The following is a 19,648-nucleotide window of genomic DNA, read 5'->3' as shown; positions in this document are numbered from 1 at the left end:
GCTACTGCCTGGCATGCCAAAATACAGTAAGAAAGGAGCAAGAGGTGACGAAATCTTCAAATTATTAGTTGGTTATTTACATATTTCAGTGTGACTGCTGGTTGTAATTACAAGCTAGAATTTAAAAAAACAATCTTTGATTCTACATCAGATTTCCATCTCAGGAAAGCAGTATGTGTGTAGCAGAGTTAAGGATGGCAAGCAATAGTGCCCCTCAGTTCTGAGGGGTTTTGGTTCATTGTTGAATCTTTGTATACCAGAATTCAAATTCATTTTTGTAAGATCACAAAAACAGTCCTAAATGACTGTGAGATTCAAGGAAGATTTTTCAGGTATAAAGTTGGCTAAGGAAGATTTTACAAAAATTTTTAACTGAAAGTTTTGGTCTGGCACTCAGGAAAACTATTTGAAATAGTCTTCTATGTCCAGAGAAATCTACTAAATCCTTACCACCACTATGACCAGGAATAGCACACACATACAGGTGAGCAATCTGCGCATTAGGATTATCAGATTCATTGTAAATAAACATTTTAGGTTTCCTTTATTGCTTTGGTTTCTGAACAACTGTCATTAGCATACCCAATATTAGTTTTCATTTTGGGATGCAGACGCAGGGACTGTGAGAATGGAGAACTTGGGCCCACTGGAGGAGAGGATCTGGTTCAAGACCATCTTAAGAACCTGAACGCACACAGGCACATGGGACCTGATGAAATCCATCTATGGGTCCTGAAGGAGCTGGCAAATGAAGTTGCTAAGCCAGTGGCCATCATATTTGGAAGATCATGGCAGTCAGGTGAAGTTCCCCATGACCGGAACAAGGGAAATATAACCCCCATTTTCAAGAAGGGGAAAATGGATGACCCGGGCAATTACAGACCAGTCAGTCTCACCTCTGTGCCTGGCAAAATCCTGGAGCAGAATCTCCTGGAAGTCATGTTAAGGCACATGAAAATCAACAAGGTGCTTGGTGACAGCCAGCATGGCTTCACTAAGGGGGAATCCTGCTTGACCAATTTGGTGGCCTTTTATGATGGGGCTACGGAATTGATGGATGGGGCAGAGCAGTTGATGTCATCTACCTGGACTTGTGCAAAGCGCTCAACACTGTCCTGCACAACATCCTCGTCTCTAAACTGGAGAGACATCAATTTGATGGACGGACCACTCAGTGGATAAAGAACTGGCTGGATGGCCGCACACAAAGAGTTGTGATCAATGGCTCAATGTCCAGCTGGAGAACAGTAACAAGTGGTGTCCCTCAGGGATCAGTGTTGGGACCGGTCTTGTTTAACATCTTCGTCGCTGACATTGACAGTGGGATTGAGTGCGCCCTCAGCAAGTTTGCCGATGACACCAAGCTGTGTGGTTCAGTTGATACGCTGGAGGGAAGGAATGCCATCCAGAGGGACCTTGACATGCTTGTGAAGTTTAACCATGCCAAGTGCAAGGTCCTACACCTGGGTCGGAGCAATCCCAGGCACAGCTACAGGTTGGACAGAGAAGAGATTCGGAGCAGCCCTGCGCAGAAGGACTTGGGGGTGTTGGTCGATGAGAAAATGAACATGAGCCGGCTGCAGTGTGCGCTTGCAGCCCAGAAAGCCAACAGTATCCTGGGCTGCATCAAAAGGAGTGTGACCAGCAGGTTGAAGGAGGTGATCCTGCCCCTCTACTCTGCTCTTGTGAGACCTCACTTGGAGTATTGTGTGCAGTTCTGGTGTCCTCAACATAAAAAGGACATGAAACTGTTGGAACAAGTCCAGAGGAGGGCCACGAGGATGATCAGGGGACTGGAGCACCTCCCATATGAAGACAGGCTGAGAAAGTTGGGGCTGTTCAGCCTGGAGAAGGCTGCGTGGAGACCTCATAGCAGCCTTTCAGTATCTGAAGGGGGGCTATAGGGATGCTGGGGGTGGACTCTTCATTAGGGACTGTAGTGACAGGACAAGGGGCAATGGGTTAGAACTTAAACACAGTAAGTTTAGACTGGATGTAAGAAATTCTTTCCTGTTAGGGTGGTGAGGCAATGGAATGGGTTGCCCAAGGAAGCTGTGAATGCTCCATCCCTGGCAGTGTTCAAGGCCAGGTGGGACAGAGCCTTGGGTGGCATGGTTTAGTGTGAGGTGTCCCTGTCCGTGGCAGGGGTGTTGGATCTTTACGATCTCAAGGTCCTCTCCAACCCTAACTGTCCTATTATTTTATGTATGTTATGGTAAGAGCCTATGAATGTGAAATATTTTCTTCTTCGCTGCAATACTGGTTTCCAACAGCAATGCACGTCACACATACCACAAACCGCGGGCCACACGCAAATAAACTCCTCACAGAATAACATGCTCCTTTCTATGAAATTTTCAAGAAAATCAAGAAAGTTCCCATTACATATATTCTTTGTGAAATGAAGGATAATGCAGCACATCAGATATACTCTGCCCACACTCTGCTACCGGACAGGTATAGTAATTTGAAAAGCATCACACAAATAGAAGGTATTATATTAAAGGTACCATTAAAATTGTAAGACTGAGATCTTACTGAAAGGCATATTCATTATTATTTCTACTTGTATGAACTTGTCAATGTGCCTCCAGTGTATTTTTATAACTGTTCTCAAAAAAAAAAGGAAAAAAAAAGTTACTTAAAGTGGACAAATAAGCCTGGAAATCTTGCTGAAACACTGAATTCTTTCATGTAAAAAATCATGCAATAGGAGCATGGCAAAACCAGCTTTGACATAGCATGACTACAAATGCCTCAGGTGTAATTCACATTAGTCTGTGTAGCTATCTTTTTTATTTTTAGGATAGTCTCAAGAAAAAACTCAGGTCAGACGTAAAAGGGGTACCATAAATAGAAAAAGGATTTCAGAATGTTCAGCAGCATCTGCAAGACAAACTGTCATGTAAAAGGGAACATGAATGTACAGTATTCAAAAAAAACTAAAATCTTAGGAAAATGATCCCCCTGCAAACCTTAAGTAATTTCAGGACACTCAAGAGTCTCATCACTATGTTTAAACAATGAAATTTACTCTTATTAATACAAAAAACGCAACTTTCCTAGAATTTCCTAACTTTGCTTTATTTTGACAAAGGAACACAAAAGACAAGTCCTTATTGACACATTTCCTAGAAAATTATTTCACTGCTTCACCATTCATACAATTCTCCTCACATACAGATTATAGCTGGAACCATTACAATACATGTTTTCAATCACCGATCATCTGCTTCCCTCAGTTTCCCAGTTATGTCCCTCAAAAATCAGAATATAAAATATTCTTTGTACATGCAGTCCATGCTCCATAAACTGTTTCCACAACACAGCATGCTTTTCAAAAGCAACTACAGATGCACATACACAGTACTTTGTATGTTATTTCTATGTATTTAGACTACTTGTACCAAGGTATCTGCATTGCAAAGCTTTTAAGTTTTCTCTAACTTGACTTGAAAAAGTTTCTCTCTGTTCAAGTACTGTACATTACTACAAGCACCATATAATCATTTTCTATGACATTTAGAAGACAGGATAAATTAGCTGAAAAAAGCATCAGCATGTATATTAAAGCAATTTTTATTAATTATTCTGTGAGTCAGATAGTGTCTAATGCAAACTGGGTTTATACAGTCTGTTTAGCAGCACTCTGCTGATCTGCAGTAGTTGAGTAGCTGGCCCTATATTCTTAATCTGCGGGATGGTGCGTAGGAAGCCTCTACCATGTACTCTCAAAGACACCATCTGGCACATAGAGGAGAGTAGTCAGTGATACGATTTGCTACTCCTGTGTATCAATGATGGCCAGCTAAGAAACTGCATTCTATTGCTTTGTAATACGTGCTAAGTAGGACAACACCTACCAGAATCTGCGCAAACGTTTTGTAAAGTGAGCAGCTGAAGGTGAATGGAGAAATCCCACATAAGAAAAGAAAACGTTCTAGATAGATTTTGAAGCAAATGCAGCAGCTGCTCTTGTTAAAGCTACAAATCAGCTTTTGATAATACCAAGACTAAAATGGCTATGCTAGCCTCGGAAATTTTCCAGTTCACTCATAGTTGAATTCTTGGCACATGCTACACTCACCGAAGCCATAAGATTAGCTAGAGATAGCAGACAGTATCTGCTGGCAAGTCCTTGTTTCCCACCTACAAAAGAAATCCCGCAAATGAAGGAGTCACCTATTTCTTCCCACTGTGCAGAGACAGACAGTTAAATGAACTGATTCACAAGAATATCTACTCCAGATGAAGTACAAAATATATTAGAGCTCACGTCCCTGTCTGACTCTAGTTTGGTCATCACATAAGAACTAACAGGCACTTAAAAGACATCAGTACATATAATTTTCAACAGAATTAAGAAGACCTTTACATACTCCTAGCTTTTGCTACAGTGCATGTTCAGAGACTGAGAACAGCTACTTGTATCAGGGGAAGCAAAAATTCATGAAGGGAAAAAGATCTCCCTCTCATTCAATTATCCAGAGGGATCCTTCAGCTTCCCACAGCAGTTTGCAGGATATTCAGCGCAGTGGGCAGCTGCCATAAAATACAGTAGAGGAACAAGGGGACAGGGACGGACATCTCTGTCTAAAAATATAAACACATTTCAAAAACGGAAAATCTTAAAAAAAAAAAACACCTGAGCTCAGTGATACAATGAGGGTGGTAAAATCCTGGCACAGGTTGCACCATCCCTGGAGACATTCAAGTCCAGCCTGTGTGTGGTTCTGCGCAACCTCATCTAGATGCCTCTGCTCATTGAACGGGGGTAGGAATAGAAAACCTTTGATGGTCCTTTCCAACCCAAACTATTCCATGATTCTTTGATTCTATAATGTAATTCAGAGCTTGCTCAAGCTGGGAGACAATGAAGGAAGACAGTTGCCCAGGACACAGTGAAGGAGGTAGCAGGGCCAAAGTGAAGAGGGGGGCACTCACTCATATGTGGGTTTCATTTAGCAATTCAGAAGTAAAACATTCCTGTTCCTTTATTCTGATGCACAGAGCCCAAAGAGTTTCAAAGTTTCATAACATGGTTACATCACAGACAGTTTTCACTGAAATTCTATTTTTCCTCATAAATTTTTAATAGAAACAGTCTTCATTCCAAGAATTTTTGTTCTTGTGGTGGTAATGAAACAAGTTGTGAGTCTTTGCTGGGGCTCAGAAAGGGGAAAGTTACTTCCTGGATGGGCCTGTAAACTCATTCACCATTAATTCCTCTGAGTTGATTGCTTCACACGAAGATATAAATTCTGCATAAGTGAATCATATCTATCTGAGTATAAATGAAAAACGAATATAAAGAAATCATGTAAAGCCAAATGGCTTTCTGGGAAGAACTGTGAATGGGATTCAGAAGACCAAGTTTCTCTTAGTGATATATAAACATGGAATAAATGAAACTATTCTTAGCTGCATGTACAACTCATAAGGAAACACATAGCCAGCGCAGTTATCTCAGAACTCAGACTCCAACTGGCAGGACATATTGTGTCTGCTTTTGAGCACTACAGCTCAGTTCAGCACCAAACAGTTTGAGAGAAAAGAGAGAGAAAAATTATGAAAAGAAAACGAAAATAAGTCTAGAAACTTAAGAATTGTTAATTAGTACAAGAATTGTTAATTAGTACAACAAAAGAATTGTTAATTAGTACAGCAAAGTGTGCAAAGAGGTTCTGGAATCTACATCACCAGCACAAGGAGGTGCAAACATCTCTCAGTTAATGATTTGGATTCAACCAACCCTGCTTTGAGGCACAAGAAGCAGTGCACAGAATGCCCTGAGCTCCACCCTGACATTTGCTGTAGGTTTCCATACGCCTCTGTCGCCCTGTTCCTCACTCTCGGTATAGACGAAACAGACATAATGGTGTAAAACATTCAGAGGTCCACCGACAAAAAAAACACTATTTCACATCCTAGACTGAAAGCTGGTAACAGCCAAGCAGCAGATCAGTTGCAAGCTGACATGAAAACTCAAACTGATGGAATAATCACCATCTCTGACCACAGAGATCTTTCCTTAGTTTAGGAAAGAAGAAATGTAATGGCAAAAGTCTTTGCTAGCAAAGATTACAGCCATACTGCAATATAACCTGTCTCTATAGTGTGCTGCACTCTGACACTCACATTTAAAGGTAACAGAAAGAAAAATGTTCCAGTGCAATTATGAACCTACTCTGAGCAAACTGAACACACACGTTTGGCCCTGTCTCAGCACATGGTGCACACCATCCTGGCCTAAGGACACACAGGTATCTTACTGTTAAAGCAATACTGATCTTTCAGGTGATGAATAAATAACAGGAACTGCTGGCTGAGCCTAGTACAGAAAAGTAACCCAATTTTCTCAACATGAAAACAAGTACCTTTCAAGCACAGAAATCCATTTAGTGCTACTTTTTTTGTATTTCATTATTACATGCACAAACCTTCTGTTTCAACTCCTCACAATAATTAGTTTTCTGTATATCTCAACCAACAACACTAACAGCATTTATCACTTAACACCTTGCATGTCACTTTTGATCACACACTGGGGAGGGTGCACATACTCGGGACATGTGACACAAAACCACAGTGTTTGAAATTCCACAGTTCAATGCAGTTGCATGTAACATGACTACAGCCAAATTCCCAAATGCACATTTAGAGAGCAGCGGAGTTGACATGGTGTTGCAAGAGAACATCCTTTTTCCTGCTTTAACAAGGATTTGATGTCATTGAAAAAAGCGCCCTGGAATAGCTATGTTAGGAATTGAGTTGTCAAGGTTAATAAATGCAGGCAGCAAACAAAAAGGTACATTGTCATTTCCATAAAATTTCCAGAAACCATTATCAAAAGCAGTGCACTGACATGAACTCAATATAAAAAAAAATTATTAATGTGCATTCTTACAATTCAACTTAGATCTAAACTACCATGAAAGGCTGTGCAAATTTTCTCCAGAATATAATTAAAGAAACAACCTTGATTTTTAGGCATAGTGAGATTTTGAAAATACAGGTTTTATTTTACTGATAAAAGAAGCAGTGCAAAAATAAGTGTCCTCTTTCCAGAATGTGTCAGAGTTATGACAGAAATCCCATTAAAAAAAAATCTCATGTGTATGACTCAGTTTTACTTTTTACTTATAAAAAGAAAAATAAGACCCATTCAGATTTTATGTACCTTTAATTATCATCTTCCAAGAAAACACCATTTGCCAACAACAGCAAAACAGATTAATATTTCACATTAACTCACAAAATGGAGTGCTTCATATATAACTTGCTAAGTACCTAGTGTAAGACCTGAAAAGCAAAGACATTCAAACATAAGGTAACTAACAGTACCTATACCACCCATGTCTGCAAAATGTAAAAAAGTTCAAAGATGTTAAAATCAATTTAATTTGCTAACCTAAAAGAACAAAATATTTTGGTATCAATTATGTGAATTGATAGCCTCAGCCTTCTTTTCCACTGTTACCAGTTTACCAGTCTTGCTCAACCCCGGGGGGGGGGGAAACAACACTTTCTTTGACCTTACTTAATTTCAAAGATCCCTATGTGACAATCTGGGAATACTAAACATCACAGTAGAAAAACCATACATCTACCATGCATCAGAAAATTCTTACGACATATAATCACATTGCAATTGAACGACAATTTTAAACTGCCACAGTTTATGACCAAACAATGAGATTACTGTATTATTTTTAGAAGTAATTGCTGGGTGAAAGCCTTCTTGAACAAAATATTTAAATATACACAAATAATCCTTTTACCCACTAATCAACAGGACAAGTTATATTCAAAGTCAAGAGATTCCTACATAACCAACTGAACCAGAGGTGCAGTAAAGAGCTCAGCAGAGAAATCCTTCCACAAATTGCATGCTTTTTCAAAACATCTTTCTTTGATAATTTTAGTAAAGTCAGTGGGGTGGCTTGAGTGAATAAAAGGTTTTTGAATAATGGCCTGAAAATCACTCAAAAGGAAAGCAGATTCTTACTGTAGTTCTGTGGAACAAATTCCGGGTTCTTCGGTGTTTTGAGTTTAAAGGACACATCCCCGATAGTGACAGTATCACCTAAGAAAAGAGAAAAGAAGTCTTTTAGTTCCCAGATACTTTTAAATGCTCAATGTCTTTAAAGTTTAACTCCTAGGCCTATCATCGTCAGGCTGTGTGTTCACAAAGCAGCCTCTTCTGTGTTTGAGAACTATTAGTTTACCAACTAGGCTCTGATGCTTTTCAATAGATCAAGTACCAAGACAATCTCCATTTAATTAATATTACTTCTTTTTTTTTTCCTTTGTTGTTATTATAACCGTAACTTACTTTGTTGGGAGCTATGGAATTCAATCTCACTGTAGAACACCGTTCCAGCTACCATTACTGATTTATTGGAATTAAATCTTTAGCCTGTTTGCCTGCAGATCTAGCAGTGAAAAACACTTGTAGTTTTGATGAGTTTTCAAGCAGCCTGAAACAATACCTGTTGGAAGTACAAAACGACATACTCATGTCAGTGAGTCCTTGGTGTACTCTCTGACTCCATGGCTGCAGAACCTGGCACCTTTCCGAAGTCTGAGAGGTCTCAAGCATTTCTTGCTCTGAGCTTCACCAAAATTAAAGCACCTCAACATTTTATTTACTGGTCTCTTATTAGGACCTGCCTGTCTTATCCATCTTTCTGCAATCACAGGCTTGAATTAAATTGCAGGGCATGCCCTGTGCTCTCTCTCTTGAAAATCAAAAGTGAAATCTAGTTTGCAGGCAGGAAATGGGCATGCACCAAGCCAGCAGTGGTCACACAGAAAAACAGCACAACACCCAAAACTTGTGAAGCCAAGAAAATGAGCTACAGACTGGTAACAAACCCAAAGTCTATTTTTTTTTTAAGAGACCATCTGGGCCATGCAAATGAGTTCACAAGTATTAAGACCATGAAACCAAGATGACTCTAGTAAAATGATGTTTTTTCCATTACTGCTGCTAAAGATGACACCACCTCTGCTGCCCAGCAGGCACTGTAGTGCATGCATGAGGATGGAGAGGATTACCAAAGTAAGACTCCTCCATAGGGATGCAGTTTTGCCACAGTACTGATTGCACTACCTTTCTATGAATTGAGACAAGTTTTGGAACTGTGTCTTGAGCTTTCTCAGAAAACAAGATGTAGAAAGTACACAGCCCATGAACAAGATCCAGCTCTAGAAATCCTTTTTTAGAGCTGTACCTTGTCCCATCCATCCAAGAGGACCCAGTCTGTGGTTACCTATTTCTAGCAGTGCACAAAGAGTCAAAAAGTTCGGAGGACCAGTGCTGGAACCAGAGAGGGAGATGCTGAAGAGGAAGCTTGTCCAAATTAACACAGGGAACAAAAACTCCTCCCATACATACTGCAGCTCTCCCTTCCGTCAGCAGTAACTCTTCCAGCACACACAGATGTTACTGCTCATCTCACAGGACTGAGAATGGTTCTGACATGACTCATACAATCCATGGGAAAGGTTACACTTTTAGGACCAGATTTATAGCACTTGGAGGAGAACCACCTACCACAACAAAGAATTGGCAAAAAACGGATTATAGCTGATTTCCTCCCAAATTTAAGGGATTAAGAATGATGATGAGATTGGGAATCACAGCCTGGCAAGACTGCACATAGGTCTTTATGTTGCTCCTGAAGTCCAAATAAAGAGACCTCTTTTTTTTTCCTTAAAATATTAGCAGAAGATGGCAAACTGGTGGTTGCGCCTACATTTTACATGCCAGAAAGTGGACGACTTAGGCAACAGCGGTACTGCCAAATACACAGTGGCCAAGGATTCATTCATCCCTGGTCCTAAGGACAATCAGCACCAAACAGTTCCCACCCTTCCTGCTAGAGCTAAGCACCCTTCTCTAGTAGGTCTGCGCAGGAGCCAAGAAATGGAATGGTTCCAAACAGAGCTGGGGTTAAGCTAATGATCAAGCAGCAGTTTAAGGCTTTAGCTCATTTCCTGGCCCACACTGAACTTGCAGTTCAAATGCACCTAACAGTACTGTGCCCTCTTCAGCCTGAAGCATTCAAACTCACTCCAGAAGAAAGTCCTGCAACAGGTTAGGGGCCTGGTCTCCACTCTGGGAACTACTACATAAATTACAGTCACTGGACAACATACATACCACTGCAGCAAGTAAAATATCATTGGCTTTGACTCTCAAAAATCTCCTATCTCTGAAGCTAGGGTTTTGCCCGCTTTCTGGAAGTCTTAAAGTAAGCAAAACTATTTCATTGCCTAAGCATCATCTCCCTTTCCCTTTCTTCTGTTACAGCTCCAATCACTCTTACTGGTGAACAGCTAAGGGATTGACCAAAATGCCTTCAAGTTGATGAAAACATCCTAGGAGCCTGCTGCTTCAGGTGAAAGTTGACACCTGGTTGATAAGATCAGCTAGGAGGAATTTTAACGTTCCAAAAAGAGCAGGTTGCATGATATATCCTTAGGAAATTAGTGCCACCTTATTTTCTCACTATTCCCCAGACAACATGCAATGAGACAGGAGTATATGACTAAATAGCTCCTAACCTAAATCACCTCAGTTTAAGTTGCAAATGCTCTTTCATGCATAAATAATCTGGACCACAGTAGGGACAAGATGCTGAAACAACAAGGTATTGGACTTTTTCAGTACATTGGAATTGCTATTATCTACATGAGATTAATTACCTCCATTATTGATACAGCACTGAAAAACCTTAGCTGGTTTCCTGTACTCCTTAAAAACAAAAACACCCCACAACTGAGTTTGGTCTAGTTGAAAAACTGTAAATGTGTCTCTTCCAGTGGTATTTATGTCAGCCCATAACATGCTAACCCTGACGAACACATCTGATCATGCCCAAAAATTCCACAAATATTCCAGCCATCAATGGACCCTACCATCTTTTGTGAAAAATGGGCTAGGGGAAAATACATGCAAGATATGGAGAGTGCTGAGCACACAAAATCACAAGTATACAGTCAGGACATTCAGCTTTAAGAGGTTTGTTGCCGCCTGGAGAGACACTTTGCCTCCAGATTGCATCTGCCCAAAAAGCAAAAATATTAACAGTGTTTAACAGAACTTTAAGCAACAATAAACCAAGACAGCAGAGCCTATTTTCCTAGCTAAATGAGCACAGGGGGGTTAGCCCACTAATCTTATCACATGCTTCCACCTGGGCTATATTTTCTGGTCTAAATTTGTTTCCTCTATACTTGTTTAAAATCTCACATTTTGTTACCCCATTTCCACTGCATTTCCAAACTCTTTGAACAGAGATGTCATTCTGGCCAGCCTCTTTCCCATGTTTCACCAGCTGGCAAGAAACTGACAACAGCCTGCTTGGTAAAATGCTAGGGTTAAATTAGGCTCATAATTTGAGAATATGTATCCTAAATCATTTCACTCCACAGCAAGCTATGGAACAGCCCATGAATATTCCAACCTACCTCATAAGTTACTACCACAGTACTGTGGACAAAAGCTATACACACAGGGCTTTGCAATGAAGACTTTGTAGTATACATCAGGCTTGCTTAGGCAAGCAGTGAAACTAAGAACCCAGTGACACATCTCCCACACAGAAAACAGTAATCTTTGGTGCCACTGTCTTTGGGGATAACAGTAGGATACAAGCAGTGTCTGATGTACACAAAGACATATGGTTGCTGAAAACAAAACAAGAGTGAAAATAAGCCAAAATCCAAAATGTACACGGGACATCCATGAAAGGGTGGACAACATACTAAGCAGGTCATTTAAGAGCCCATTCAATATGGGTCAGAAATTGACAGGACATAAAGATTGTGACCCAGTAATGGAACCCTGAAGAGACTCTCAATACATGCAGCAAGCTCTTTCTAATTGTACCTCGAACAGACAGGTGTGAATTGCATCTCTGGCAAAATGGCAATTTGCACACACACATACAGCTAGCCAGTAACCACAGTGGCACGAACCTGATACACTCTCTTCTTTAGAGCTAAATATTATACAGAAAACAATACTAATACCTACATCTGTTTTTTATGACAACTAACAAGGGCTCTTCAGGTGAGCATGCCTATTTCTTCCACTCAGTCCCCTGAGCTACTGAACAGAAAAGCAAGACCTCCAGCCCTAAGCCCAAGCAGCAGAGGTGGCAGCCAGAGGCTGGGAGAGCACTTTGGCAGGTCACCCCTGCATGAACACCCTTTGTTTTTATTCTCTCCAGCATCTCCTACTCACTCTTCTCTGACATGGAATAGCAGGACTTGATGGACCTTTGTTCTGACCTGCTGCAGATGCTTTTATGCTACAATCTCAGTGAGAAAGCTTCTTCAAGATGCAGCTTTATCATGAGCTTGGCACCTTTGACCAATCTTCTATGTAAAGGCTAGTATCACACCAACTATCCCTCTCTCCCCTTCCCAAAAAGAGACTATTTCCTAATCGCACTATTTTTTTCTTGTATGTTGAGAAGAAAAAGCCACTGCTGTTTTAATTATTTACAGCAATGCTGGTCATATCTGAGGATAAAGAGATTTCATCTCAACTACAAGTTTAGAACTTAAGAAGCAGAAAAAGATTTTATTTCTTCTGCTGGTCATTTCTCTGGTGAAATAACCCTTTGAGAAGGAAATTAATAAATTTTAAATGGCTATTTTTAAATAAACAAATTCTACAGCAAAAGAAAACACCCTGCACAGACCCACACGTGTGTTTATTTTTTTGAGTACACAACAGAAACAGTTCCAATCTCATGTATAAATCTTTATATATTATCAGGGGTTTTATAAGACAGCACAATGAAGCTTTAGGAATATTAAGGCTTTAGGTGGCTGAAATGATTGTCTCTTTTCTCTTTATTCCTGAATTTATGTGAGATTAACACATACTGCAATAGTCACCTTAGTATATTACACATTCACTTGTATGCAGATCATCCATCTGGTCTCAAAAGCCAGTAACAGCAAGAGCATATTAAAACTGTGAAGGTGCTAAATTCTGCTGACATTAATTTCTGTGTGATAAGATCACACTTGTTAAACAAAAGTTCAAAATCTGTATTGTACTCAAATGTATATTTCTAGGTCTTAATCTCATTCTAATGTGAAGGGGGGGTGGGGTGGGGAATGCTTCTAACTGACATTTATCCAGCACATTTCCATAAAGGCATAAAAGAGTTTCAGCCCTCACACATGAAGAACCAAATTATTCTGAAGAAACAGAAACCAAATTATTCTGAAGAAACAGAGGGTTTGGGATTTTTTCTTTTTCCTCAACTTTCTGAATACATTATTCAGAGCAGGAAGAGTGGAGGAAAAAAACCCACTAACCTATTCTGCATCTTACATTGTTACTGGCAGCCTCCCAAACCTATATGAGGGACAGAAACTCACTCCCCACAGTCACTAGGTTTGCTCCTTGACTGTCACTGCCTCCACATACAGATGAGGTGGAGCTCAGCTGCTGCCAACAGGATGCAGCAGACTGGCAGCTGCTGCTGACTGAAATAGTTGGATGTTTACACAACAAAACCCATCTCCAATCAAAGCAAAAAAAAAAAAAACAAAACACTTTGTTTAAGTCACCCTTTTTTTTTTTTAATGAGTGAAAGAAAGTTTTTCCCTCTAAGAAAACAAAATAATTACTTCAAACATAAAGTTTGATTACTTGATTTCTACTCAGGATTATTCTTAGATGGCCTGGTTTTAATTTTTCAGTTTTGAAGCTAATGCTTGTTTTCTTCAATTGTCTATTTTAGGCTGATTATTCTATTTACATATTAAAGTCCAAAGTGTCACTGAAACAATATCTTGGTATTTACTCCAGGAAATTAACTTTTTCCTCTATTTTTCTGCATTAGCTGAACACCACAAATGTGGAATCTTGTCTGACATTTCTCCCATCCCTGGAAGCGTTCAGTGCCAGGCTGGATGGGGCCTTGACCAACCTAGTCTACTGTGAAGACATCCCTGCCCATGGCATGGGGGTTGGAACCAGATTATCTCTGAAGTCCCTTCCAACCCAAACCATTCTGTGATTCTATGATCCAGTCATGTAGGAAGCTTACAATAATTTCAACAAAAAAAAAACAACCTACAACTTACTGTATAAACAGAATCAATTGATTTTTTTTTAATTTCCCATGAACTGAAAAGATAACCAAAATAGTCAAAACAGATCTAAAATCCACTGTGGCATCTCCTATGCAACTATCCTGAGTCCCTGAGTCTGCCAAACAGGTTCACCTTCAGGCTTACATTAAAATGGGCAAGACTTACGGAACACATCAACACGTATCAGGACTGTAACAGCTGCTAAACAGGAAAACTTGAACGTTGAAGAACTGCCAAGTATTAAAACTCTGAAGCTCTTTAGTGACATCTACTCATAGGAACAACAGCAAAACCCTACTGAAAAAAGTACAGAAGTTTATCTGCCTGACAGCTCATCCTTTTCTTCCAACTATATCACAGTGTCTAAAAAAAGACACTTTTTTTTTGTCACCAACCTTTTATCTCTTAAATGTTGGAATAATTTGAAATAACTCAAGCATAACTTTGCAAACTTTCACAGCAATTTGCTTTGAAAATCCCTTCATTTACTGCCTTCTCAGTTGTGCTGATGCAACAGTTGTTTGTAAGGACATGCCATAATCAAATCACTGGAATCATTTCAGTTACCACAGCGTACCCCCTATGTACAACTACAGAGGCAATGGACAATAGCACGAATATTAAGATGAATAATGTCTCTTAAACAGGTTTTGGTGATGAAAAAAAAAAAAAATTTGCCAGAACCACACTCCCAGCTGTCAGTAATGTGAACTTCAACAGGATAATTACATAGGTGAAGTCAGAAAAGGGAATGTGCTGGGAAGCATTTACATTCATCATCAACCAGTTCTGTAGTCTTTGAACAGTTGGTAGACCTGGGAAAAAAAAAACCACAACAACAGAACAAACACCCAAACCCCCTCCTATTCACACAGTCCCTCCCATTCATATCCTTCTTTCAGATTTTAAATTTTTACCACAATCACTTACAACCTGTACAGTGATGAGTGACATTACAGGATTCTAAATTTTGATAACTAGTTTTACAACTGACTGTGCTCTGCTCATCAGATACTCTTGTATGTATTACTGAGATCTTTCAGGCTCTAAACATAGGTTTGATTAAGAAATGGGGCTCGCCAGCTTTTGGAAAGTAGAGCTTTCTGGATAGGCAGAGCTGCAGAAAAAGGTGAATAAAGCTAGCATACATTTTGTTCAGCTCAACTGACATGTAAGTTGTTTTACACACGGTGAGCAGCAAAGCATACAACACCTTCCTTTGCCTGTGCTATCTGAATAAGAGTGATTTTTTATATTTTCAGCTCTTCAGTTGTCACAAAATTCAATGTTTGTTCCCACCAACGCCTTAAAGCATCTTTGATATTGTGGATTCAATCAGATTTTCTATAAAGTTTCATATTACATACAGATAGATGCAAATAATCAAGTGTTAGTGAACTGATTTACATAGAACTTCACTTTTATCAGCTCAAACTGCATTTGAAATAATAATTCATCACAACTCTGCAGTCTACAAAACCTTGATTTGTTTCAGTCTTTTGGAAGGAAACATGAAACCTGCATTAAAAATTAATCTGACGCCGTCCTTCTACAACATTTGTTACTATAAATTAAGTTTCCCTCATTAGGTAAGTTGCAAACCCAAACCCTTCCAGGATATTCTCATTATCCCTTAGCCACAGAGTACCACTGCCTTTGAGATTTCTCTTTAGCTCTACCACCAGATAGGCCTAGCAGTTCCTCCACAGCCCCCAGTGCACTAATAAGCCATACTCACATTACAAACAGCTGAAAAGCTAAGCATGGCTCCTCCACACACAACAGGACAAAAACAGATAAGTTTCCTCCACTTAAAAGGTACCATCACAGACAGTAAACCCAATCTGGCAGGGATGGCAGATCCAAATTACTGAGTAGACAACAATTTGCTGTTTACCTGACTGTTAACAGCTTCCAGCCTCTTCACAAATATTTCCTTTATTAGTAAGGAAAAGGCAACCTCAACACTGCTTACAATTAGACCTGTAATTACAGTAGCTGCATAAAAATAGCAAAACCATGTACTGCACACAAAATTTCAGACTACCTCTTTGTAACTTTAGTAAACTCAAAGGAATTAGAAGGCCTGCAAAAGGACATGCAAACATCTGTAAAGCAGAATTTAAAAAAGAACAACAAAACCCAAGTAATAAGTATTGTTCCTAATATGAAGCACTCAAATGAGATGTCTCAGGTGCTAGGAGGGCAAATATCCCTAATATTATCTCCTCTTAACATGTACTTAATAAACTACATGATTATCTAGAGCTTTGGACTTAAATCTATCACCATTGTTAACTATAACTGGGAATACTCTTACTAATCAAATACATATACAATGTTCATTAATATTGCTAAGTTATACCCAGTTACATTCCACAGCACATGGAAATTATGAAGTATTTTTAGTAATATTGCATTTGCTACTGTTTCATTCTGCTGAATTTCTTTGTGCTCTTTAAGTTCCCCACTCCAACAATGGGCTCAAAAGTGCTGAGCTACCTTTTTCAGGTGCTTTTATCATACATTGTTAAGTTGTTCCCTTTTATTCCTATCGGTTTTAAAATAAATAACCCTATTTTTTGGTACTTTTCATAAATAAAATATTTTCTATTCAAAAATTATTATGGGAATTTTATGGTTATCAGTTCTTCAGAGGCTTTCTTCTTGAGAAACCAAATGTATATTAAAAAATAACATCTAAATAAAAATAATGAACAGAATTTTTAAAAAGTAAAAATGGAGATAAATGGTATTCAAGGGATGGAATTAAGAGCTTTACTGACTACCCCACCATCAGAATCACTTGATGTCATTCTATCTCACCGATTTACAGCTGCTCATCACTTGCTCTGAATTTAGTAGCTGTGTTGCTTTTGGCATTGATCCAGAGAAGTGCGGGCTCTCACAAGCATATATCATCACTTCCAAACGACACTTTTGCTATGCACAGGCTTGTCATCTGCCTCACAGGTCACCGGAGGATATCCAGGACAGTTCAGGTCACCCTCTCTAGCACTGGCAAACTCAAGGTCAACCCCCTATCTCGTTACCTGTATGCTGCAGGCACACACACACACATCAGCCTTGACAACTATTAACATGGCTATGGCTTTGCCTTCGCGGAAGGACAATGACATTCCATGAAGGCACAGAGAGCATCACAAGGTGGGAATAAGCTGCTTGATGGAGAAGCGCAGTTCTGACGGGTACAGGCTGCGAGGCTGCTTCTTGCTTCACTAAAGTAGAAGCTACGGAAAGCCGCACCAAGCGTCCCTGCAAGCCTGTCACTGGACTCTGCCCTTTCCTTCCTTCACGCAGCACTCAAGCAGAAATACGGACCTTAATGCAAACTGGGCAAACCAGCAGCCCCAACCCAACTCCAGGCCTCCCCTAGGCCCCCTGGCTGCAGTGCGAGTGGGGCTGCCCACATACCCACACTCCCGGGCGCGGTGGGCCTGCGGGTTGGCCGGGGGGGAGGCCATAGGGAGGCTCGGGTCGGGCTGGGTCCCGCGGGATATCGGGGTGCAGCGTTACCTGTGCCGTGCAGCGCCCTGACTTCCAGGCGGCCGGACCCCGCTGCAGCCGCGCGGCCGCCCAGCACCTGCCGCAGGAGCAAGCGGACCCTGTGCGCAGCGGGGGCCCCGGCCCCGCCGCTCAGGTACAGCACCCGCGACTGCATGGGTGCGGGGAGACCGCTGCTGCCAGGCCGGGCCGGGTTGGGTCGAGCCACCCGGGGGAAGGAAAAAACAGAAGCACAAAGTCCCACCGGAAACTAGCGCCGGGCCGACCGGCGGCCGGGGCGAGTCCGGGCCGGGTCCGGACCGAGCTTCCCGGTGCCGGCGAGGTGGCTGGGGGGGCCGCGGAGAGAACGGGCTCTTTTCGGTCAGACGGCGGGCGGACCCCCGAGCCCCTTCAGCGGGGCACTCCGCTGGGGAGGGAGGGGTTGATACCCTCCGTGTGTTCTGTCAGGGGATCGGGTCGTCAGCTCTGAGAGGGGTGTAAGTTTATGTGTTAAAGATGCTGAACTCCGTGGCTGGAAACGCTTAAAACGCCCCGGAAAGCAAGGCGTGGGCAGTGGTGGCTGAGGGAGACTCATGGCGCCAAAGGTATCTCCTAACCTGATTGCTTAAGTCCTGCTGAACTCATGGGGCCTTCTGTCCCACTGCCACGTCTCACCAATATCCTTGGAATTAAGTTGTTTCATACTTTAAGGAGAATTGGAACCAAGTTACTCAGGGGTGGTGTTTTGCACATTCAGGGTTTAGGTGTGAGATTTTTGTAAAGGATAGATTTCAGAACTTGTTTCAACTGAAGTTGTGGCTCTTGGGTCTGTGCAAATTTCAGAATAACTTGTGAAAGGCTGAAGCCTTCACAATAACAAACTAAGCCTAGTTTCAAGGAAAATCCAGTTGAGACTTAGATCTCAGAACCAGTAAAAGCATAGTGAGGGAGCTTAGCAGAAAGCAGAAGCCAGAATCAAATCACTGACCTTGTCACCTGTACTTCAGTTCTGAGGTAGCTCAGTCTCCATGAAACTGGGAGACTTTTTCTCCAATAAATCTGCCATTTCTTGCATGTTTTAAGCATTGAACAATTATCCCAGAGGACATCCACTAAAGAGTGAACTAAGCATCAGTTTAAGCATAGATTTTTAAACCCTCAAAAGATATTACGAGTTATGAATCATAGAATGGTTTGGGTTGGAAGATCATCTGGTTCCAACCTCCTGCCATGGGGAGGGACAACTTTCACTAGACCAGGTTGCTCCAAGCCCGATCCAACCTGGCCTTGGATGGCGCAGCCACAGCTTCTCTTGGCAGCCTATGCCAGTGCCTCACCACCTTCATAGTAGCAAACTTCTTCCTTATATCTAACCCTCTTCCAGTTTAAAGCCATTCACCCTTGTCCTCTCACTACATGATCTTGTAAAAAGTCTCCCCCTAGCCTCCTTGTGGGCTCCCTTTAGGTACTGGAAGGTGCTCTACGGTCTCCCCCTGAGCCTTCTCCTGGCTGAACATGCCCAGTTCTCTCAGCCTGTCTCCATAGGAGAGGTGCTCCAGCCCTGTGAGCATCTCCGTGGCCTCCTCTGCACTTGCTTCAACAGGTCTATGCCCCTCTTGTTTTGGTGGCCCCAGAGCAGAACAGAAGCACTGCAGGTGGGGTCTCATGAGAGTGGAGTAGAGGAGGAGAATCACCTCCCTTGACCTGCTGGTACACATCTTTTTGATGGAGTTTAAGATACAGTTGACTGCAAGTGCACACTGCTGGGTCATGTTGAGCTTCTCACTGACCAACCCAGCTAATGCTGATCTAGTTCTAGATGCATTTCTGCAGCTCGGTATTAGTTGATTGCTTGAAAGAGGTGACATTTCATGATCTTCAGTGTTTCCTGTTGGCTAGAGTGTTGGTTGGGTATAAATTCTATTCTTAGTACCTAATATAGGTCTATGAACCTGCTTCCTGGGCCTAAGGCTGAATAAACTAAATTGAAGCATCCTTTTATGGATATTGCCCT

General features: G+C 41.2%; 1 protein-coding gene across 1 annotated transcript in view; it reads right to left on the bottom strand.

The window, feature by feature from the left end:
* VWA8 (von Willebrand factor A domain containing 8) overlaps positions 1–17,921 on the bottom strand; it is a 181,941-nt gene extending 164,020 nt beyond the window's left edge. The window contains exons 1-2 of the mRNA XM_061374263.1: positions 17,668–17,921; positions 8,009–8,086 (exon numbers count right to left, since the gene is read on the bottom strand). Coding sequence (XP_061230247.1) covers positions 8,009–8,086; positions 17,668–17,812 — 223 coding nt within the window. The 5' untranslated portion in view covers positions 17,813–17,921. The remainder of the gene's footprint in view (positions 1–8,008; positions 8,087–17,667) is intronic.
* Between the last annotated feature and the right edge of the window lie 1,727 nt (positions 17,922–19,648).

The sequence above is a fragment of the Neopsephotus bourkii genome, unplaced genomic scaffold (assembly GCF_033783945.1).
Source record: "Neopsephotus bourkii isolate Nb327-2 ecotype Australia unplaced genomic scaffold, CSIRO-AGI_Nbou_v1 NB_1637, whole genome shotgun sequence".
NCBI lineage: Eukaryota > Metazoa > Chordata > Aves > Psittaciformes > Psittacidae > Neopsephotus > Neopsephotus bourkii.
This window is presented reverse-complemented; position numbering and strand designations above follow the sequence as displayed.